At 41.2% G+C, this 24,441-nt stretch overlaps 1 protein-coding gene and 1 long non-coding RNA gene across 7 annotated transcripts in view; one reads left to right on the top strand and one right to left on the bottom strand.

Annotated features, from left to right (window-relative positions):
* Positions 1-15,426, bottom strand: part of LOC111096427 — a 30,347-nt gene extending 14,921 nt beyond the window's left edge. Inside the window, exons 1-5 of one of the 6 annotated variants that reach the window (XR_005361345.1) lie at positions 14,797-15,426; positions 13,560-13,674; positions 5,699-5,805; positions 5,080-5,200; positions 799-3,232 (exon numbers count right to left, since the gene is read on the bottom strand). This is a non-coding gene — a long non-coding RNA (uncharacterized LOC111096427). Of the gene's footprint in view, positions 1-798; positions 3,233-5,079; positions 5,201-5,698; positions 5,806-13,559 lie in introns of those variants that run through there. The other 5 variants (XR_005361344.1, XR_005361341.1, XR_005361343.1 and 2 more) reach the window with 5 other exon arrangements.
* Positions 10,367-24,441, top strand: part of CTBS (chitobiase) — a 36,176-nt gene continuing 22,101 nt past the window's right edge. Inside the window, exon 1 of the mRNA XM_038541552.1 lies at positions 10,367-10,568. Coding sequence (XP_038397480.1) covers positions 10,398-10,568 — 171 coding nt within the window. The 5' untranslated portion in view covers positions 10,367-10,397. The remainder of the gene's footprint in view (positions 10,569-24,441) is intronic.

Below are 24,441 nucleotides of genomic sequence, written 5' to 3' on the forward strand. Positions count from 1 at the left end.
CCTCCCCTTCCACCACCCCTAGTTCGTTTCCCAGTTAGGAGTCTTCCATGTTCTGTCTCCCTTTCTGATATTTCCTACCCATTTCTTCTCCCTTCCCCTCTATTCCCTTTCACTATTATCTCTATTCCCCAAATGAATGAGACCATATAATGTTTGTCCTTCTCCGATTGACTTATTTCACTCAGCATAATATAGAGTGGATACTTTAAAAGAATTATAATTGGTTCTGTTTCTCCACTTAATATTGTAGCAATACAGCATCCTATTTCATCAAGAAGTATCATACATAGCTTATTTCCCTTTGTTCAAAGATCCCATTGGAGAGCTACCAACTAAAATTCAAGTCGTCTCACAGTTATAAGATAGGTCTTATTCCTCAGTGAATTCCAATTTTGAAGGAACATGTCTTCCATTGATGAAGAAAGCAAGCTCTAACTAGGATCACCCAGGCAATAGAGATGGGATTTAAAGAATGTACAATTATGGCCATGGCGGTTTCTCGTTCATGCTAGAACAACTCCTGGTACTTTTTTCTTGCACTGGAAAGGAATTCTTTATTTTATTTTAAAAAAATATTTATTTGAGAGAGAAAGCGAAAGAGAGAGAGAAAGCACTGATTGGGGGGGGCGGCAGAGAGAAAAGCAGGCTCCCTGCTGAGCAGGACTATGACGTGGGGCTTGATCCCAGGACCCTGGAGTCTGGGCAGATGCTTAACCAGCTGAGCCACCCAGGAGGTCCTGGAAAGGACTATTAAAAAAAAAAAAAAAAAAAAAAAAAAGCTAAGAGTGGGGATTAAATAACTTATTATTTTAATCAAAATTTTCAACTACTTAAAATTGGTTTTGAAACAAAAACGGTATGGTATAACACTGCAAAATATTCTGATTGCTTAGTAAAGGCAAACTATAAGTTATAAATTGTTTTCTACACATTTGATCTTATATCAGATAAAAGCCCAATTATTTCTGAGGAATTGGTCTTCATTCAAAATAAGATGCTGCATTCTCAAAGCTTTAAAAACAGCCCCCTGAGGTACACATAAACCATCAAAGAAACATTTTCAGACTGTCAGAGGCATTTCTGTAAATTCTACAAAAAGATTTTGCATCCTAGTGTTTTCTCGAAGTTTATTCTGGCTGCCTTTGGATTAAAAAACCAGAGACGTGAAAAGCAAAGAGTGGCAAAGTGGCCCTAACTACAGCTCCCACAGCAGCAGCAGATCCAGGAACACGTCTGTCCCTGGTGGTCCCTGCTATTTGGCAGCAGGTAGTTGGACACCTTTTCAGTGCTGTTCATGCTTGCAGACAGAAGCCATTTTAACATGTTAGGCTAAAGGGTTGTCAGCTTTTTTCCTAAGCTTCTCTAATTGGGGTACACGAGTCTCTGCATCTCTGCATGCAAGATGGACTGGCTCCAGTAAGATAGGATTTCAATAGATGAATGTAGTCCTTTTTTCATTAAACAAACAATTGACTGCATGGGTAAAAGATGAAAGATACCTGGTTGAGAAATACTTTCTGTCAAACAGACATAAGCAAGGATTTTTAGCTGGTCACGAATTTAGTATGAGCCAAGAGGTAGAGCACTGCCCAGAAAGCACTAAGGCATGTCAGCTCATAGGAGGTAATGATTTTGCCATATGCTGCATTGGCCAGATCATGCCTGACCTGGAATGTACACATTAGCTGTGCACCACATCTTAAAGCTCATCAGAAAGGGTTACAGGTGGGATGGTAAAAAGTACAGAAACCAAGTTATATGAGGAACAATTGAAGGAATTTGATTTATTTAGTCCAGAAACAGAAAGATTTGGGAAGCAGAAGAGGAGGGAATATTGGTTGTTCATCTTCAAAACTTGAAGAGGACCTTGCAGAAAAGCTATCACAGTTGTTCTGGAGGTCTCCCCAAAGAAAAATCAGGGCCAATTAGGGTAACAGTAGACAATTTTCAGCTCAAAGGTTAAGAAGCTTTTTGTAATTATTACTTTCCCTGAAGTAGGCTGGGCTGCTTCCTCAGTGGGGCAGGCGGGGGCCTTGTCACACAGGAAGACCCCAGTAAAGGCTGAACACTCTCGAGTATAGAAGGGGCAGACAATCGGTGTTAAGTGGGACTCTGAAAGGTTCTGTTCAAAGTATGGTAAGGATGGCCCCTGGAGACTCTGGAAGCCATCCTGGCCTATGCTGCACACGCTTATGGTGGAGTCTTGGGCTGTGTCACCCTAATGGTGACTGTTTTCTCCGTCGCTGAAAAGTAGACTTCAGTCTTGTTATCTAACTTAAATCACCGCCTACCAAAATAATATTGCTGTGGTTGCTGAAAATGGCCCTGGGATGCTGTGTTCCTCCATCTGAATTGATGATTCTCGCTCAGGGGCGGTGAGGGATGGGGCTCCCAGGCATGTGACTGGCCTGAGCCTTGCTCTCCTCAGCTATGGGCTGGAGAGTGAATAGCATATTTAAGATTGTGGCCTTTGGAGCTACACTGCCTAAGTTTAAATCCTAGCTTGGTGCCTTAACTATCTGTATAAAACTGTTATTTAATTTCTGGTGTCCCTTTGTCTGTAAACTAGAGATGACAATGGTTGACTCTGTCTGTTGTGAGAATTAGGTGAGCAAAGGGGTATTACCTCCCTGCCTACACAGCCCACTGCTATTTTTACATTCTATTTGTAACCAATCTGCTCCAGGCTGACACCTACATTACGATGTTTATTCCAGCTAGCCTCAAAAATGATTTCAGTACATGGAAATTCAGTACACTGAAACTAAGTGTAGTTTTAAACCGAAGGTGTCATCCCACCAAGCTATAATTAATTCTTGGAAAACAAATCCGGTTTTAAATGGAAAACCACCTAAGTATTCATGTTCCAATTAAAAGTATGTACTGAGAGGGCACCTGGGTGGCTGTTATTAAGTGGCTGCCTTCCTCCTCAGATCATGATCTTGGGGTCCTGGAATTAAGTCCCACGTCTAGCTCCCTCATCAGTGGGGAGTCTGCTTCTCCTTCTCCCTCTGCCTCTTCCTCCCACCCCTTGTCATGTTCTCTCATGCATGCTCTCTCTTTCTCAAATAAATAAAATCTTAAAAAAAAATTAAAAGTACCTACTGGGACAAATTCCATGCTAAGCTCTGTTACAGTGCTTCTCAGAGTGTGGTCCTGAGATCAGCTGCATCAGCATCGACTGGTGCCTTAGTCCTCTCGGGCTGCTGTAACAAGAATCAAGGACTGGGTGCTGAAAAAACAAACGTGTATTTTTCACAGTTCTGGAGGCTGGGAAGTCTCAGAGCAAGTCCCTGGCAGATTTGGTGTCTGGTGAGAGCCTGCTTCTTGGTTCATAGACAGTTGTTATTGTGTCCTCATAAGGCAGCAGGAGGGTCCCTTCTATAAGGACACCAATTTTATTCATGAGGATGCCTCCCAAAGGCCCCACTCCCAATGCCATCTCATGTTTCCTGTACCCCTCTTACTCTTTCATGATTCACTTCCGTGTTTTGGTGAAACACATTTTTTGGTGGTTGCTTGAGAAAGAGTGTATGACAGATAAATATTTTGAAGTTTTAAATGACTTTTCTACTTGACTAATAATTTTCAGTGGAAATCATATTCTTTTAGAATTTCAAATGTATTGTTTGTCTTTGCACTTCAGGTATTGCTGTTGAGAAATCTGAGGACTTTCTTATTCTTGACCCTTTGTGACTTTTTTTTAAAATCTCTAGCAGCTTTTAGGATCAATTCTTTGCCCTTTCATTCTGAAGAATCATGTGCTTCAGTCCTGGAAGTTTTTCTTGAATTGCTTTCTTGAATTTCTTACCCACTGGACTGCTCTTCCAATTTTCTTACCTTTCTCCTGCCCACTCCAGAGAACGACACTCCCAGACTTCAGCCTGGGAGAGGGACAGTTGCCTAAAGATATAAGCTGGGGGGCAGCCTAGGTGGCTCAGAGGTTTAGCACTGCCTTCAGCCCAGGGTATGATCCTGGAGACCCGGGATCAAGTCCCATGTCAGGCTCCCTGCATGGAATGGAGTCTGCTTCTTCCTCTGCCTGTATCTGTGTGCCCACCCCCCCTCTCTCTCATGAATAAGTAAATTAAAAAAAAAAAAAAAGAGATGTAAGGCTGGGGAAGTGATCTAGAGATCTAACGGCTCATTAAGCAGCTTTCACCTTAATTCTCTTTATTTTCAGGCACCTTCCTCCTGTTCCCCCATTTACTCTGAATTCCTGAGGCACCTCTTGTAGTTCTGGAACATTTGGAAGATTCCTTGTGGTTTAAGTTGGGTTGTTTCTCAGCTTTCCCTACTGTTGGGGTTCAGGGTACTTATCTTTCATGCTTTTCAGCTTCCAAAATTATGTTGTTGTCACCTTGTCCTTGTGGGCTTAAGTTTTCATTGGAGTTTAAGCATAAAAGGGAGCAAAATTAGGTGTTTGTATTCAAACTGCCATCTTAACTTAGAACGAGTACCTGTATCTTAAAATTTTTTTCAGCCATTCATTAGGGGAACATGATAAAAAAAGATGTGACTGCTGGCTGGACCCAGGTGATTGGTAGCTCCTCACCCCTCCCTGTCCTTGGAATGTGGATTCTGCTTGCCCTTCCTGCTTCCAGAGGCTGCTCCCAGGATGTATGTAGCATTGACATGATGATGTGGTGTTGGAAACACCTGCACAGTATATGTGACTGAGCCCAGTGGAGGGCCTCTTGGTAAGCTTTTTAAGACTTGGAGGGCCACTATAGGTTTCCATTTGTCTGCTGCCCAAGACAAGCCTCACATGTAAGTTCCCTTTGCTCTTATGAAAACTGCCACCTGACAACCTGGAGTGGCCTGTCTCTTTCTTTACTCTCCCCTCTGCCCTCTGTGTGTGGAGGCTGGTTTCAGAGCACACCAGGAAAGCTGCTGAGAGGGTTGTGAACCTACAGTTGGTGAGCCAGCCAGGAGACTGAAGAAATGGGCCTCAACAGATGAAATCCTGAGTTGGTCATTGACCCCTGTGTGGGGAGGAGTGACCTATAGGTCAGATGCTTGTGGATTGCCACTGGATCATGGAGACACCCGTCTAACGCCCTTGGGGGAACAGCTCACTGCGCGCAGTGGCAGGGAAAGGAAGCCGGTAGTCACTGCAGCTGGCCTCTCCTGCAGGCGGTTTGGTTGGTCACTGATGCTTGGCTGGAGGTGGCAGCTTAGGTCCAAGTTAAAAGATGACCTAAGATTAGAAGAGGACAAGGGAATGTCCACCAGCCTTATAGCTTCAGGGCTAGCGGGCAAGATTGGAGAACAGGATAAAAAGATACCTTAATGTGCTATTTTACAAAGCTGGGAAGGCACAAAATACCCCAGATTAAGATCAGGGAACTTGTGACAAAGACTGATTGATTAGGACACTAAAAGGTGGAATCTCTGAAAAATAATGAAAATTAAAAAAAAAAAAAAAGATTGTGGTAACTGAGGATAACCTGCACATCTTCTGACGCCAGTACAAAGGAAAATTTTTATTTTTTTTAAAATTTTTATTTATGATAGTCACACAGAGAGAGAGAGAGAGGCAGAGACATAGGCAGAGGAAGAAGCAGGCCCCATGCACCAGGAGCCCGACGTGGGATTCGATCCCAGGTCTCCAGGATCGTGCCCTGGGCCAAAGGCAGGCGCCAAATCCCTGAGCCACCCAGGGATCCCACAAAGGAAAATTTTAAAAAGCAATTACCCTTAAAACTCTTAGGAGAAAATTTAGTTTCTTTCTCTGTCCTTTGAATTTATAAGTCTTGTCCGTCTTTAAAACGTAAACACCCCAGGAAATAACCAAAACATTGCCTACAGGGATTAAAGAAAAAAAGGTAAGGGTACGGGGAAGGCTCTTTAAAATACAGGCTGCTTGAAATAAGGAAAACAACCCTGTAGGTAGGAAAGTAGGAGATGTAGGAGAAAGGTATAAGGAATGAATATACATTTTTACTGAGGGGAAAAGAAAGTAATTTTGTCCTAAAATGAGACTGCTTATTTAGAGAGGAATAACTTAGGACAAAATATGAATGAAAAAGAAAATTGTAGAAGGTTTGTGAAAGGTAATCTTTGGAAGGGAATTTTATGGGTGGTCAGGACTGATGAAAATTGGAATAAATAAGTTTTTGAAGTACACGAGTATAAGATCAAAATGTGGTTTTCTTTATTAAAAAGACAACATTTTCTTGGATTGTTGGTCTGCTCTTGATAAAAAAAATATAAACAAAGGTTTGTAATTAAATTAAAAACAAAGTTTCTATATTTTGTCTTTACCAGGTTTATAAGAAACTCTCATTAGATCTTTAACCATGGCCATTTTTAAATCTTTTGTTATTTGCAGAGTTATTGTTTTACTCTGCTGCTTTGGCCAAATGTGTTCCTGCAAAAGTGCTTTATCTTCCAGGAGATTTATGGAAAAGGTTTTGACAAGTACAGATTTCTGATAACTAGGATCAATTTTCCCTCATGTAGGAGGGATGATAATAAATCTTTTAAGTGCTTTCCCAAGGCTACCTGCCTAGCCCCACAATATGTCATGGGATGGTAGCTGGGGATGTGTCCCTGTTCTCCTTCGTCACATCAGTAAAATGTACGTCAGTGGACATAATGTTAACATGTAGAGATCTGCCTCTGCTATGGGATACCTTACAGGCTTTGCTGGAATGTCTGTGAGGGAAAGGATGGGCAATAAATCCACAGAAAATACAAAGCCCAGGCACAGCTGTAAGGTGAAACTCATGTTGTCCCAAAAGTTATGACTGGTAAGGTACAATTCTATTCACCCCCTAAAAGTGTGAAGGAGGTGCAAGCCTCTGTAGGGATTTGGGGATTTGGGAGGACTTTTATCTCCTACCTGGCATAGTGCATCCATCCTACCTCCCTAGTAGAGAGAGGGCACATGTGGGACTAGGGGTGAGAGCAGCAAGCTGGTTTGAGAAAGCAAAGCAGATTAAATCTCTGGGCACATCCCATATAGGGCTAGCATTTGAGTTAAATATGTCTGTGACTCCAAAAGATATGGGTAGACAGAAGGGGAGAGTGCTTCCAGGATTTTGGCCCCAATTCTGGAAAGGGGCAGATACCCAATATACCACATAGAGGAGCAGCTCCTAGCAGTGTACACAGCAGTCCTCAAGGCAGGGCCTCTCACACAGCAGCCAGTGGGTTGAGCTCAGGGTGGCCTGGCTGGTGATTAGTCATGAGTCCTGGCCATTAACCCTTAATGCTGACAGCTGGGCTGTTCTAAAGGGATTAGCCTTGGACAAATGGAGGCCAAAAGGTGGATGATTATGAGTAAGTCTTTGTGGGATTAAGATGTGTGGGAAGACATGTGAGTCCACCCACAAGATCTTATCTAAGGAAGCCCTCACTTTTCCATGTCTTGGCTCATAAAGCACTGATACCCCCTGGCAACTGGGAAGCTGATATTCTTGACCCCTCAGTAGGTACAATAGATTGGGTGCACAGAGAAAATGGCCATCATCATGCTCAGGTGTGATGGCGAATTCTAACTATGCCAAGTTGCTCTTGGAGTCCAGCCACAGAGGCTGTCCTGTGTGTTCTAAACAATAACCAAGGCAACTGCTGAAAGAATCTGGGGCTATTCACTCCAGTTCCCAACTGGTGAGGAACTGGCAAGTTGATTATATTGGCCTTCTCCAAGGATTCTATATATGCCCTGGTTTGTGTAGACACTGCATTTGGTTTAGCCTGATATTTCCCGTTTCTATGCACAACAGGCTGCCACCATTAGGGGATTAGAGAAACTGAGTACTATGTATGGATACCTTCATCAAATAGGTAGCAATTGAGGGGCAGTCACATTTCGAAGGTCATGAAGCGTAAGACTGGGCAAAAAAAAAAAAAAAAAAAAGACATCGAATGGAGATTATATCTTAGCTATAATCAATAGGCAGGAGGATCAGTAGAAAGAAAAGATATTGGGACACCTGGGTGGCTTAGCAGTTGAGTATCTGCCTTCGGCTCAGGGCATGATCCTGGGATCTGGGATCGAGTCCCACATTGGGCTCCCTGCAAGGAGCCTGCTTCTCCCTCTGCCTATGTCTCTCTCTGTCACTCATGAATAAATAAATCTTTAAAAAAAAAAAGAAAAAGAAAATACATTAAAACAGCAGATTAAATTGTTAACAGATAAAACCAGGTAGACTAAAGTACTGTCTAGGCTTTAATACATCTGGAAAATCAATGAGTAGAACCACTTGCCCCTATGCCAGACTGGGGACCCCTGCCAAGGCTCCCAACACCAAAAAGGTGTGGAAGTGACAGGAAACAGCCATTGCCCCAACTCTCAGCCATGATCAACATGCTATGCTGCTGAGATCCCCAAGCCTCGTCATGCCTGGGAAAGGAATGATCTACTGGAATTTGCAATGGGGCATGCCGCCAGGGCTGGTGAGTCACTTCACATTCCTGGGTGAGGAGGCACTACTCAATTTTCCACTGGGACCCATTGTTCTGCTGCTAGCCGGACTTGTTGAAATACACTATGCCTGAAATGGAACGTACACCTTGAGAGATTGGAGAAGGTGGGGGTCCTCTTCTGGTATATCCTACCCTCAGTCTCTCTCCTCATGCCTGGCAGTGCTGCCTCCCCTGGCCAACGTGCATAGTCTGCACAACCGAGTCAAATCCCTACAGCTGCCAACCTCCCCCTCCTCAAGGCCAGGACAGTGTCTCATTGGCATGATTATCTGACTGCTGTCTTTGTTCCCTCCACAGGCTTGGAGAATGTTAGAAATCCTTACTAAATTCAGTCAGCAAGCCCTGAATGATAATTTTAAAAAACCTGTCCTTACTGAACAGTGAAATGACTCTAATGAGAAAAACTGTTCTCTAAAACAGGATGGCCTTGGACATTTTTACCTCACAAGGAGGCACCTGTGCCATTATCAAAACAAAATGTTCTGAGCTCATACCTAATGAGTCTGCTAATGTATCATTCTTATTAAATCACGTGAGGACACAGGTAAATGTCCTGAGTGATTCAACTCCCAGCCTAGAAGATTTAATAAATTGATGGTTTGGATCCTAGGACTCTTGATAGACTTGTGACTAATTTGGGGAATTATTGTCTTAATCTGTGTTTTCTCTTACTGTACCTGTACTGTTGCTCTGGTGTCTGCCTCCAGTGCAGCAGATAGCCACCAGAAAAGCCAGTGCCATCTTAATGAAACCCCTTCATGACCACTCTTTCTGGAAGAGGGGGCACACAGGATTGTAAGAACCAGTTACCAGGGGTAGAGTGTTGGTGAATGTCATCAAAAAGACATGCCTGAGGGCACCTGGGTGGCTCAGTGGTTGAGTGCCTTTGGCTCAAGTCATGATCCCAGGGTCCTGGGATCAAATCCTGCATCAGGCTCCTTGCAGGGAGCCTGCTTCTTCCTCTGCCTGTGTCTCCCATGAATAAACAAAATCTTAAAAAAAAAAAAAAACACAACTGTCGATTGACCTGTGAACACTTTGAGGCTCTTCACCCTTTCTTCTGTCCTTGGAACGTAGGTTCTACTTGTCTTTCCCACTCCCAGAGGCTGTTCCAAGAACATAGCCTTGAGATAGTGATGTGGTGTTGAAAACACCTGCATGGTGTATGTGACTGAGCCCAGTTAGGGTCCCTTTATAAGCTTTTTAAGACTTGGAGGGCCACTACAGGGATCCATTCATCTTGCTGTTGCCCAAGACAAACCTCATGTGTAAGTTCCCTTTGTTGTTATGAAAACTGCCACCTGCCAACCTATCTCTTCTTCACTTTCCCCCTGCCCTGTGTGTGTGTGTGGGGGGGGGGGGGGGCTAGTTTCAGAGCACACCAGGAAAGCTCCTGAACTACCACCCCCATTCCAACTGTGGTGCTCAGTCATCCCTATCAAGGCCCCCTATTTCTCCCTTCATGGGGCCTCCTCCACTTTTTAAAAAAGATTTTATTTATTCATGATAGACCGGCGGGGGGGGGGAGGGGGGCTGTGCAGAGACACAGGCAGAGGGAGAAGCAGGCTCCATGCAGGGAGCCTGATGTGGGACTCGATCCCAGATCTCCAGGATCATGCCCTGGGTCAAAAGCACTAAACTGCTGAGCCACCCAGGATCCCCCCTCCTCCACTTTCAAATTGCACGAGGAGTACAAACAGCCATGATATAAAGACAGGTGCAGAGTGTTGAGGGGGTGTAAGTGGTACTTCTACCCAACAGGTCTGCTGGGGGCCTGAGGCACTGGCTTGCCAGTTACCATGTTCACGGTAGTCTTTCTCCTTCACCCCGCCTTCATGTCCCCATTGGCTAAGATTGCCCAGCCCTTCCCATGTCAGCCCCTCCCAAGTCTGCTCTAACCCCCAGGCAGGTTTAGAGCTTGCTGAGAGTCTTGACCTGAGCCAGCAGGTAGAGAAACCGTCATGTCCCTGCCACAGCTTGGTCGCCTGTGCCTCCTCGCCCACCCACCACGTGGCATCCTGGGGCTCACCCTGCTGCTGCTGCCACTGTTGCTGCCATTCTGGGCAGGGGCCCACTGTCCTTGCCAGGATCCAGCATTGTGCCAACCCATCACCGACCACCCTGATTTTGAGGTCAGTGCCTCTCTCTTGCCCCTCTGGGTCTGTCCTTAGGGCCGAGTAAAAATTTAGGGTAAAGCCCTAAGAAGGGCTTTAGGGTGAGCCCTAAGAAGAAGTGGTGTGGGTGCAGTCACCAATTTTGACCGCTGACTGAGGGCCTCTTTTTGGATGCCTTCATCATATGATGAGGAAGCTGAGAGAGGTTGAGTAACTCTTCCTGGTGTCACAGTGCCTGCCTGAAAGAGGCAGGCAGGTATTCAAACTCAGGTGTGATCCCAAATGCAAGTTCCTTTCACGGCCCTGCAGTGCCATCCAGGTGGCACTCTGGGCATACTAGCAAGGGGGTAGGATAATGAGGTATTTCCTAAGTAGCAAGTTTCATTGTTCTCCAAGAGAATATTTAGAATGAAAGAATCTCGGCACTCCAACAACAGTACATTGGAAAGCAGAATGTTCCACTTACCTTTCTTTTTTCCTGTCTACCAGCCCTTTCTTTTAGGTACCTCGAAACAACCCAAGAAGGGTGGTAAAAATAATTTTCCTTTTACTCATCTGACAATTTATAATGCTTTGAGTAACTTTAATCAGGCACCTTTCACAGGCAAAATGAGAACCACCTGACACCTAGAGTTTGATGACTACAACAGGAGTTAGAGGAAAGGCTTAATCCTATAAAAATTAATAGAAGGAAACCTTTAACTTTTTGAGGATCCTCCATACTGTTCTCCAGAGTGGCTGCATCCGTTTGCATTCCCACCAACAGCACAAGAGGGTTCCTCTTTCTCTGCATCCCCTCTAACACCTGCTGTTTCTTGGGTATTAAAGAGGGCACTTGTTATAATGAGCAATGGGTCTTGTGAGTGATGAATCACTGAATTCTACTCCAGAAACCCATAATGCACTGTATGTTCACTAACTAAAATTTAGATTAAAAAAAAAAAAAAAAAAAGACATTCCTTTTGAATAGAGTCAGAAGGCCAGGCAGGGGGAGCTCTCAGATCCTTGTCAGTTGCAGACCAAGTAGGGAGAGCCAGGGGTATCTAGCAGGTGGGTCCTACCTTATTACCGTCACTGGGGAAGAAAGGCTCCTTCCTGGCAACAGCCCAACTAATGAGATGTCGCTACAATTCAGCCAATGAAAAGCCAGTATACTTCAAACTCCCAGTTTACTCCAATTTTTTTTTGTTTATAACAGCTTTCCTAACTTCCCCTTTTCCTCTATAAATGAGTGTTGCTCTCCTTTGTTTTGTGGTTTTGCTGTAGCTTGTTTGTCCTGGTTTGCAATTCTATGCTATTCCCAAATAAACACTTCTTTGCTGGTAAAATAGCCAACAGTTTAATTTTTAAGGTTAACATTACTTAGCAAAAGTGGGATCCAGAGAAGACCCCCAAGAGCTCTGAGGCTACTGAGCAAACAGGTACCAGTACCCTCTGAGCCTGAGCTCATTGCTTTCTCACCCACCCTGGGGTTTGAGGGTAAATTTTGTCCTGGATTATAAGCTCCACACTTTGAGTTTTCCATACATTATTTGGGGTTTAAGACCTTATTTTTGTTTTCTGCGGTACTCACTTGGCCTTTGGTAGGACTCTTGTTTGGAACTGGACTGTTCCTCCTGGGGATGGGAATGGCCTTAGGTCTGATTCCTTCTGAAACAAACTGTTCCTGTTGAAACTACTTTTTAGGAATTTTTCTCTTTAGAGAAAATCCTTGAAGAAATGGGATCCCAGTCACCAGTCTGGACCAGACTCTATCCAGCTTTGTTTTTAAACTATGCTCTCTAAATGGACTGACTTAACCAAAATGTAGAATTAACAATGGCCATTATGGGGAATTTTCATCTCCTCAAACTTGTTTTACTCAAAATTAGAAAGCTATGACCCCAAACAAAAAACTGAATGGGATGCTTATTTTAAATGGTACCTTGAGGCTTCCAGATGTTTTCAGGATTCTTTGCTGAGGCAAACAATTGAAAGGAGTCAGAATGGCTTCTGAGGTCCCTTTTGCCTTCCTCATCTTCTTTGCAGACATGAATCTGTCCCCTCTTCCCTCTCCTGAGCCTATTAAAACCTTGTTCTTCTTTAAAAACTTTTTTTTTTTTTTTTTTTTAGATTTTTATTTGAGAGAGAGAATGAACTGGAGGGGGAGAAGGAGAAACAATTCCCCACTGAGCAGAGAGCCAATATTGGGCTTGATCCCAGGACCCTGAGATCATGACCTGAGCTGAAGCCTAAGGCCACCCAGGCGCCCCAAAACTTCCTCTTTAAAGTGAAATCTTATGAGAACCTAAACAAAACCCAAGTTTCTTATGTTTCCCAGATTAAGGCTGAATTGTGAGCCATAAAGTTTCCAAAAGTGACTGAGGACCTCCATACATTTGCTGAAGAATTTGAATTTAGCATAGTTATTCACACTTACCAAGTTCATTTCTCAGATTTATATTAATTAGTCCAACTGCCTGGTGGTGAAGACCAGGCCAAATATTGGATGAAACTAGACCTAAAGTAACATCCTGAAGGTGATTTAGAGAAACCTCTGGCAAGATGCTAGAACATTCGCTGGAAATCTCTACTGAGCAATTAGAGTAGTTTTTGTTAAGCCTACTGATCGAAACAAGATTCATGCTTGCACACACAAAAGGTCATGAACACATGGCTATTACAATCAACTCCAGATTGTATTTTAAGAACATTCTGGTCTTCCTGTAAATGTTTAATCCACCTGGGTAGCATTTCATTCTGTTTATTAATGGGCTTAACTGGAATCTTTCTCTTTTAGTTAAAAGAATCAGGATGAATTAGGAAACTTACCACTCCAGATTTAGTTAATTTGGCAAATCTGCTCACTTACATCCTAGATGAACCTAAAAGACTGCTAAAATTCTCAATTTTCAACTCCTGCAAATGAAAGCCTGTAAACAAAACCAAAATCTCTGTAGTTTTTGTTGTTACTGCTCTAAAGAGCCAGGCATTGGAAAAAAGTTTTATGAATTTAAGTATTCCAGGTACCTTCAGCTTTCTAGTTGGCCTTCCCAATGTCCTCTTAATTCCCAGTAACAGAGCTCCAGGGAATTATAGGGGCTGTTCTCAATCCTCCTTCTTAACTGGCTGCAGAGAAACCAGACTGGAAATGAAAAATGTGTCTTTATTGATACCAGAGCTACTCTCTCAGTGCTTAACCCCACTGCTACAGAGCAGCCCCTGCCTTAGGAAACTAAAACAGTTCAAATAGTGGGGGGTCTCTAAGAAACCTCAACAAGATCCTGTTTCTGAATCTTTTCCCTTTTGTCTAGGCCCTTTGGGACATACCCTTTTTCTCCTTAGTTATTGGGCTGAGATTTCTTAGAAAAGTACCATGCCAAGATTTTTCTCAAAAGGGAGAAATAATTTTACAGTTTGACAACAGTAATAAAAATACCCAACCAGGGAAGTTAAATGACCCTTCAACATCTTTTATTTATTTCTATTGGCTGAGCTACCGTCCTTTTTATGGGCAAAAGCTTTAACCGATATTGGCAAAATCCACAGTGCACCTCCCATCAAGATTCAAATAGATCCATTAAAACCTCTCCCATAATTAATACCTAATACGTAAGCCTCTCAAGGAGACCTCAAGTCCATAATAGAATATTACAGTACTTGGGGCTTCATTATCCCCTGAACTAGTGCCTGCAATACCCCTATTTTACCTATGAGAACACCCAATAACTAAGGATGAAGGTTTGTCCAGGATCTATGAGCAATAAATAACATTGTTGTTTCTTGGCATTCTGCTAATCTAACTCCCATAGCCATTAACATCCATTCTCACTGAAAGCAAAATTTTCACTGTAATTGATTTATACAATATGTTTTTAGCATTCCAGTTAATGAGGATAGCCCATGTTTTGCTTTCATTGGAGAAGAATGGAAATATACCTGAACAGTAAAGTCCCAGGGTTTCACAAAGAGTCCTTTTTACTTTTCATGAATCTTAAAAGCTGATTTGGATGATATAAAGTTTTTTGCAGGCTCTACCTTGTTATAATACATAGATGATTTGCTTCTCTACTCCCCTTCTCAAACCTCTTCATAGGAAAAAAGCATCCACCTATTGAAACTTTTGGCCTGAAAGGGACATAAAGTGTCCAAAGAAAAACAGTTTGCTCAAACTCAGGTTTGACACTCGAAGCACCTGATCTCAGAATAAGGACTACATTTGAATCCAGATGAAACCCCTCATGACTGCTTAGTGTTGACAGATTACCTTTGAATCCTTGTTACAATTTACAGGAAACTCCTCTAATCTGTGCAGGTGTTTCATAGTTTACTGATGTTTCTTATCTAAAGGATGAAAATGGTAAATATCATACTGAGGATCCTATTGCAACTCCTTTTGAATTCACTGAAACAGCAACCTTACATTTTGGATACTTCAGCCCAATAGGCTGAGCCATATATCCTTACCTGAGTTCATACCTTAGCCAAGGGTAAAATTGCAAACATTTATACTGTTCGTTGGTATGTTTTTAGGGTAGCTCATGACTTTGGAATATATATATATATTTTTTTAATTTTTATTTATTTATGATAGTCACAGAGAGAGAGAGAGAGGCAGAGACACAGGCAGAGGGAGAAGCAGGATCCATGCAGGGAGCCCAATATGGGACTCGATTCCAGGTCTCCATGATTACACCCTGGGCCGAAGGCGGTGCTAAACCGCTGAGCCACCCAGGCTGCCCATGACTTTGGAATATTATGGGGACAATGGGCTGTCTTTACCTCCAATGGAAATAAAATTTTAAATGGTTCCTGTGTCCAAACAGTGATTTTTTTTCGGTCTTTTTTTCTTTCTTAAATTCCACATATGAGTGAAATACTATGGTATTTGTCTTTCTATGACTTATTACACTTGGCATTATATCCTCTAGATCCATCCATATTATTGCAAATGGCAAGATATTCTTTTTGATGGCAGAGGGGGTGTGTGTGTGTATACACAAAGCATCTTTATCGATGGACACTTGGGCTTCTTCCATAATTTGGCTATTGCAGTAGATAAAACTGTAATAAACATGAGGGTGCATATATCTTTTTGAATTAAGTGTTTTCAGTGGAATTGCTGGGTCATAGGGAAGTTCTATTTTTAATTTTTTGAAGGAGCTCCATACTGTTTTCCACAGTGGCTGCACCAGTTTGCATGCCCACCAAGAGGGCATGAGGGTTCCTTTTCTTCCACAACCTCACCAACACTTGTTTCTTGTGTGTGTGTGTGTGTGTGTGTGTGTGTTTTATGTCAGCCATTCTGCCAAGTGTGAGGTGACACTGTGATTTGGCTTTGAATTTCCCTGATGCTTAGTGATGTTGAGCAACTTTTCATCTGAAAGTCTTCTTTGGACAAATGTCTGTTTATGTTGTCTGTCCATTTTTATTTTTTTTTATTTTTATTTATTTTTATTTATTTTATTTTATTATTTTTTTTTGTCTGTCCATTTTTAAATTGGATAACTTGGGGTTTTGGTGTTGAGTTGTATAAGTTCTTTATGTATTTTGGATACTGACCTTTACTGAATATATGATCTGCAAATATCTTTTCCCATTCAGTAGGTTGGGAAAACATTTTAGTGCTTGTTGATTGTTTCCTTCACTGTGCAGAAGCTTTTTATTTTGATGTAGTCCCAGTAGTATATTTTTGCTTTTTTCCCTCTTGCTTCAGATCTATCTAGAAAAATATTACTATGGCCAACGTCAGAGAAATTACTGCCTATATTCTCCTCTAGGATTTTTATGGTTTCAGGTCTCACATTTAGGTCTTTTATCCATTTTGAGGCTTTTTTCTTTTTTTCTGTATGTTATAAGAAAGTGGTCTAGTTTCATTCTTTTGCATGTAGCTGTCCAATTTTCCCAACATCATTTGTTGAAGAGACTGTCTTCCCATTGCATATTCTTGCCTCCTTTGTCAAAGATTAATGTCTATATAATTGTGGCTTTATTTCTGGGCTCTATATTCTGTTCCATTGATCTATGTGTCTGTTTTTGTGCCAGTATCATACTGTTTTGATTACTACAGTTTTACAGTATATCATGAAATATGGGATTGTAATACCCCCAGTTTTTTTTTAATTTATTTATGATAGTCACACAGAGAGAGAGAGAGAGAGAGAGAGAGAGAGAGATACAGAGACATAGGCAGAGGGAGAAGCAGGCTCCATGCACCGGAAGCTCGACGTGGGATTCGATCCCAGGTCTCCAGGATCGCGCCCTGGGCCAAAGGCATGCGCTAAACCGCTGTGCCACCCAGGGATTCCCCAGTTTTTTTTTAATTTTAAGATTATGTTGGCTATTTGAGGTCTTTTATGTTCCATAGAAATATTATTAGTATTCAAGTTCAGTGAAAAATGGTGTTGGTATTTTGGTGGGGATTGCATTAAATCTGTAGTTTGCTTTGGGCAGTATGGATTTTAACAATATTGGTTCTTTCAATCCCCGAGCATGGAATAGCTTTCAATTTTTGTTGCCTTCTATTTCTTTCATCAGTGTTTTATAATTTTCAGAGTACAAGACTTTCACCTCCTTGGAATAGTTTATTCCTAGGTATTATTTTTGGTGTGATTGTAAATGGGATTGTTTTAATTTCTCTTTCTGCTACTTCATTATTAGTGTATAGAAATGTAATGGATTTCTCTATGTTGATTTTATATCCTGAAATCTTACGGAATTAATTTATCAGTTGAATTAGGTTTTTATGGTGAAGTTTTTTTTTTTTTTTATTTATGATAGTCACAGAGAGAGAGAGAGAGAGAGAGAGAGGCAGAGACACAGGCAGAGGGAGAAGCAGGCTCCATGCACCGGGAGCCCGATGTGGGAGTCGATCCCGGGTCTCCAGGATCGCGCCCTGGGCCAAAGGCAGGCGCCAAACCGCTGCGCCACCCAGGGATCCCCTATGGTGAAGTTTTTAAGAGTTTTTTATATGTAGTATGTCATCTGCAACTAGTGACAATTTTAGGTCTTCCTTACCAACTTGGATGCTTTCATTTCTTTTTCTTGCTTGATTGCTATGACTAGGACTTCCAGTACTATGTTGACTAAAAGTGGTGTGAACATCCTTGTCTTGTTCCTGATCTTAGGAGAAAAGGTCTCAATTTTTCACCATTGAATATGATGTTTGCTGTGGGTTTTTCTTACTTGGCCTTTATTATGTTGAGGTATTTTCCCTCTAAATTTATTTTGTTTATGGTTGAATGGATGTTGTACTTTGCTGAATGCATTTTATGAACTATTGAAATGATCATATAGTTCTTATCCCTTCTCTTGTTGATGTCATATATCATATTGATTGTGGCTATTGAACCACTCTTCTAGCCCAGGAATAAATCCCACTTAATCATGGGAAATTAATTTTTAATGTATTGCTGGATTTGGTTGATAATAGTTTGTTGAGGAATGTTTTGCATCTATGTTCACCAGACATATTGGCTTGTAGTTTAGTTTTCCTTTTCTCTTTTCTTTCTTTTTGTTCTGTATTTGTCTGGTGTGGGTATCTGGGTAATGCTGGCCTCACTGAATGAATTTGGAAGCTTTCCTTCCTCTTCTTTTTTTTTTTAGAATAGTTTGAGACTAGATATTAACTCTTCTTTAATTGGTGGAATTCACTTGTGAAGTCATCTGGTCCTGAATTTTTATTTGTTGGGCATTTTTTGATTACTAACTCAATTTCATTGCTAGTAATCAGTTTGTTCAAATTCTCTATTTCTTCATGATTCAGTCTTAGGAGATTATGTGTTTCTAGGAATTTATCCATTTCTTCTAGGTTGTCCAATTGTTGGCAAATTGTATTTCTGTGGTGCCAGCTGTTACTTTTCCTCTTTCATTTCAGATTGACTCTTCTCTTTCCTTCCTTTCCCTTTCTTCCTTTCTTTCACTTTCTTCTTTCCTTTGATGGTTTTAGTAGAATTGATTTTGCTGATCTTTTCAAAGTAATGCTGATTTCATTGATCTGTTTTTAAAGTCTCCATTTCACTTATTTCTGTTCTAATTTTTATTGTTTTCTTCCTTCTATCAGTTCTGGGCTTTGTTCTTTTTTCTAATTCCTTTAGGTGTAAAGTTGGGTTGTATTTGAGATTTTTCTCAATAGACAAGCCTCTATGGCTCTAAACTTTCTTCTGAGAACAGCTTTTGCTGCATCCCAAACATTTTGGATGGTTGTGTTTTCATTTTCATTTGTCTCCAGTTTTTTTTTTCTTCTTTGATTTCTTGGTTGGCCCCTTCATTATTTTAAGTAGCATATTATAACCTCCATGTATTTGTGGTCTTTCCAGATTTTTTTCTTGTGGTTGATTATAGTTTCATAGCATTGTGATAAAAAAAGATGCGTGGTATGACTTCTATCTTTTTGAATTCATTGACTTATTTTGCAACCTCATATGTGTCTATCCTGAAGGATGTTCCACGTGCCCTTGAAAGGAATGTGTATTCTGCTGTTTTAGGATGGAATGTTCTGAATATATTTATTAGAACTCTCTGATACAATGTGTCATTCAAAGCCACTTATTAATTCTATTTAGATAATCTATCCATTGATGTAAGTAGGGTTAAAATCCCTTCCTATTATTGTATTGCTATTGATTACTTCCTGTATGTTGTTAGCTGCTTTATGTATTTGTGTCCTCTCTTGTGTGCATAAATGTTTACATTTGTTATATCTTCTCTTTGGGTTGTCCCTTTTATTATATAGTGTCTTTGTATCTTGTTATATTCTTTGTTTTAAGTCTTTTCTCTGATACAAAGTGTTGCTACCTCGATTTTCTTTACACTTCTATTTGAATGGGAAATGCTTTTCAATCCCTTCACTTTTAATCTACATGTGTCTTTAGGTCTAAAATGAGTTTTTTATAGGAAGCATATAGATGGGTCTTGCTTTTTTTTTTTTTTTTTTTGAGTAGGCTCCACGCCCAGTGTGGGGCTTGAATTCATGACCCTGAGATCAATGCATAAGCTGAGATCAAGAGTCAGATGCTCAACCAACTGAGCCACCCAGGTGCCCTGGGTCTTGCTTTATCCATTCTGTCGCCTTTTATCTTTTGATTGGAGCCTTTAGTCCATTTACATTCAAACTAATTATTGATAGTTATATACTTATTGCCATTTTGTCACTTTTCAGTTGTTTTTCTGTTCCTCTCTTCACTTGCTTTCTTCCCCCATGATTTGCTGGCTTTAATGATATACTTGGATTCCTTTATTTTTTGTATATCTATTTCTGATTTTTGATTTGGATACCATTAGGTTTATATATAACATCTTAGGCATATAGCAGTCTATATTAAGTGTATTGTCACTTAAGTTTGAATCCATTCTGAAAGCACTAAGTTTTTAAAACTCTTCTATTCTTCAGGATATGGTATCCTATTTTACATCCTTTTATTTTGTGAATCCTTCGGTTGTTTTTTTTTTTTTTATAGATAATTTTATTGATCTCATGTTTCCTACTTTTCTCTTTCCTTTCCACTCAGAGTACCCTTTAACATTTCCTATACCAGTGGATTAGTGGTAATGAATTCCATTAACTTTTATTTGTCTGGGAAACTCTCTCTCTTTCAATTTTGAATGACAGCCCTTTTGGATAGAGTATTCTTGGTTGCAAGGTGTTTTGTTTTGTTTGCACTTTGAATATATCATGCCACTGTATTCTGGCCTGCAAAGTTTCTGCTGAAAAATCAGTTGATAACTTTATGCGATTTTATGGGATTTCCCTTGTATGTAAACTGTTTTCTCTTGCTGCTTTTAAAATTCTGTTGACCATGACTTTTTGCCATTTTTAAAAAGATCTTATTTGAGAGAGAGAGAGAGAGAGACAGAGGGACAGAGACAGAAGCAGAGTCCTAGTTGAGCAGGGAGCCCAACGTGGGGCTCAATCTTGGAACCCTGGGATCATGACCTAAGCTGAACACAGATGCTTAACCAACTAAGTCACCCAGACATCCCTACTTTTTGCCATTTTAATTACTATGTGTCTTGATGTGGACCTCCTTGGCTTGATTTTTGTTAAGGGCTCTTTGTGACTCCTGCATCTGGATATCTGTTTTCTTCCCCAGATTCAGGAAGTTTCCAGCTATTACGTCTTCAAATACATTTTCTGTCACTTTTTCTCTCTCTTCCGGGATCCCTATAATGCAGCTGTTATTATGCTTGATGGTGTTGTTGAGTCCTCTTCAATTTCTTTTGGTCTCTTGTTCACCTTGATTGCTTTCCATTACTCTGTGCTCCATGTCACTGATTATGTTTCTTCTAGTTTACTGTTTATTCCTTCTTGTGTTTTGTTATTGGGCTCTTATAAGAAGTAGGGGATCCCTGGGTGGCTCAGCGGTTCAGCACCTGCCTTCGGCCCAGGGTGTGGAGTCCCAGGATTGAGTCCCATGTCAGGCTCCCTGCATGGAGCCTGCTTCTGCCCCCCCACCCCCGTGTGTTTATCATGAATAAATAAATAACATCTTTAAAAAAATAAAAGGTTATATAAAAGAACCTGATTGGTTCTTTATGTTTTCTCTTTGAGAGTCTCACAGAAGTCCTTCACTTCTTTTCTCAAGTCCAGTGAGTATCTTTACTACTGTCACTTTAAATTCTCTATTGGGCATCTATTTTATCTGTTTCATTAGATCTCTTTCTGTGTTTTTTTTTTTTTTCTGTTCTTTCATTGGGACATATTCTTCTCTATCCTCATTTTGACTAACTCTGTCTGTTTCTGTGTTACGAAAGTCAGCTACATCACCTGCTCTTAAAAGTAGTGGCCTTATGAATAAGTAGTTCTGTAGTGCTCTGCGGTCCCCTATTCATCAGAACCTGGTGGCTTCAGAGGTGTCTCTTGTATGTGTTGCATGCACCCTGCTATTATGGCTGAGCTATGTTTGCCTTCAGTCCAGTCATTTGCAATGGCTCTTTTTGCCTGTTGTGGGCAGGGCTTAGTCCCTGTGTTGTTAGAGGGCCAATCTGGGACTACCTTTGGCTTCAGTTTGACTGGGTGTTTGCTAGGGATGCAGTAGCATGGAATTATAGGACCCTGAGAAGCTTTGTTTAGTGGGCAGGACCACCAGATGTCTGCCCCTAGCCCACTGCTAGGGCCACAGTTGTGGGTCTGTGTGGTTCTTTTCCTCTTTCCCACAGGCAGGAGTCATTTTGGAGTGGTACTAGCCTCTCTTGGGGCTGCTTGTAGACTGCCAGGTTTGTGCAACCACTTTGGATGGGCTCAGGTTTAAGCTGGAGGGGGTGGGTCTGCAGGAGAATGTGGGAGCAGGATGTGTGGTACCAGCAGGTCTGTGTTGGAGGAGTGGGAAAGGAGCTGCAGCCATCCAGGAAAATTCCTGCTAAGGCCAGCCAGTTTGAAGGGACAGATCTACAGAAGAATGTAGGGGGTGAGGCATGCTGTTAGCAAGCCAGGTAGAGAATGTTCTTTGGCATTGTTTTCTGCAGCTGTGTATCTAGGCTAGGGGAAGGAAATAAGTGTCTACCAACTCTTTTGTGATTGAAGTCTCCCAAAGATCCTGGTCCCTCCAACATACCCTCTGAGATTAAGTAAATCTTCTTGTATACCCCTCATGTTTTTCAAACTGCTGTTCTGTGCTGTATCTTATAGGGGCTGTTTGGTGGGCTTTCTTTAAGGGTGAGAACTGTTTCCTGTTGCCCTCTGGTTCTCTTGGAGCCAAACCAGTTGTTTTTAAGTTCCAGGTGTTAAGACCCTTTGATTATAAGAACTCATGAAACTTGGCCCCTCCCATTTTCAAAGTCAAATGTTACGGGGATTTGTCTTCCCAGTGTGGGTTCCCTGTGCCTGGGGTACTGATGTGGGGTCTCTTCCCTACTGCAACCTCTACCTATTGCATCCCTCCCTCCCACAGTCACCCCTGTGGGTCAGTTTGGATCCTGATCACCTCTCTATCCTTCTTACCCTCTTTGATGTACCCTCTTTTTTTTATATTTAGCTGTGAAGAGTATGTTTTTTCAGTCTTTGGGTCATCTACTGGGTTCAAAAATAAACATACTTAAGTAGAGCAATCTTTTCACTATGCACTCTTAGGAGGTTTTGTTGGAAAAAACCACCTCCATAAAAAGTCTTCTACCTCACTGGAAAGGCCCTTATCAGGAATTGCAAACCAACCCTTGTGCCACAAAACTTCACGGAATGGACTCTTGGATTCATGTGATACATCTAAAGAAAGCACCAAACCATGACTTGTTCTGCACACCATATGATGACATGAAAATAAAGATTTCCTGGAATTGAAGAAGAAAATGATGAGACAGTTTCCCCAAGATGTCTAGACCAGGCCTGTATATCTTTTACTCACCATTGGTGCTTTTTTTTTTTTTTTTTAAGATTTTATTTATTCATGAGACATACAGACAGAGGCAAAGACATAGGCAGAGGGAGAAGCAGGTTCCCTGCAAGGGAGCCTGATGCAGAACTCAAGCTCTGTACCCTGGGATCACAACCTGAGCTAAAGGCAAATGCTCAACCATTGAGTTACCCAGGTGCCCCTATTTTTTTTTTTTTTTTTTTTTTTTGTGGGAGGACACTGCTGCCTCTGTATTCCCCAAGCCCTTATGGAAAGGGGAACCTCTTTTTTTTTTTTTTAATTTTTTAATTATAGCTTTTTGGAAACAGCCTCATCATGATTCTGGGACAAATTAGCTTTTCACTTTATCTTTGAAGGGTTAGAAAGTTCAGAATTCACAAAAGTCTTTCCACTGAACTATTAACTAACTGGATTCTTCTTCAGATTCATGGTTCCTGAGTTTGCAACCACAGACTATATTTTCAATAACACATTTAATTCCAGTCTTTTGAGATAGCAATACTGTTTTAAAACATCTTTGAAGTTGTGCTGTTTTGCAAAAAGTTCATCAGCTATTACTTCATGTTTATAACTGCACTGTAACTTCTCAAGATGCCTTAGTTAATTCTTTTGGTGCGGTCTCGTAGTATTTATGATTCAGTTGTCATGGTCTCTTTAAGTGGGGTCTTCCAGGAGGCATACTTGGCTCCAGGTTTGCGTTCATACAGAGAGTGTCAATGCAGTGCAAGTTGGGAGTGTCAATAAATATTTCAGTGGCTACTTCCAGAACTAGATTCTTGGTTTAGAACCATTAAACAATTTGGAATTGGTATGTTACTTCTGTTTTGTCTGTTGGACTTGAAAAAAAGTTGTATTCACTAACGTGATGCAGCTCAACCCTTCAAGATGATGTCTAACACTTAGGACCTTGAGTAGATATTAACTTTAAATGGGAGTACCTGAGAGTTTCTCCTGCCTAATCTTCCTTGTTATTTAAATATGACTTCAAATACTTTCCAACTATATAAGTACTTTCCCTCCAATATAGATGTAACAACCAGGGAAGGTCCTACCTGGTACTGAGGAATGTAGAAAACTTCCTCTTGATCAGTGATGCTTTCAAAAAAAGATCTTGATCAAAAGTGGGAAATGTGAAAATTAACAAAAGAATGGAGTTGGGAGGCCAGCAGGGGGAGCTGTCATGTCCTACCACTCATCAATTGCAGACCCGACAGGAAAAGCAGGGGTATCTTGCAGGTGGATACTACTTTACTATCTCAGCAACTATTTCCTTTCCTCCAGGAAAGCCCACATAATTAGAGACTGTCACAACTCAGCCAATGAAAAGCTACTATATTTCAAGCTTCTAGTTTACTCCAGTTAACTTTTTGCTTACCTTCTCAGTTTCTCCCTTTCCTCTATAAAAGAGCATTCCTCTCCTTTGTTCTACAGATTTACCAATGCTGTTGCCATAACTTGCTTGTCCTGTAATTCTCTGCTATTCCCAAATAAACTCCATTTTCTGGCTGGTAAAATAATTGGCGGTTTTATTTTTAAGGCAAACAGTCCAGGGGGCAATTCTTTTG

This window comes from Canis lupus, chromosome 6 (assembly GCF_011100685.1).
Source record: "Canis lupus familiaris isolate Mischka breed German Shepherd chromosome 6, alternate assembly UU_Cfam_GSD_1.0, whole genome shotgun sequence".
Lineage (NCBI taxonomy): Eukaryota > Metazoa > Chordata > Mammalia > Carnivora > Canidae > Canis > Canis lupus.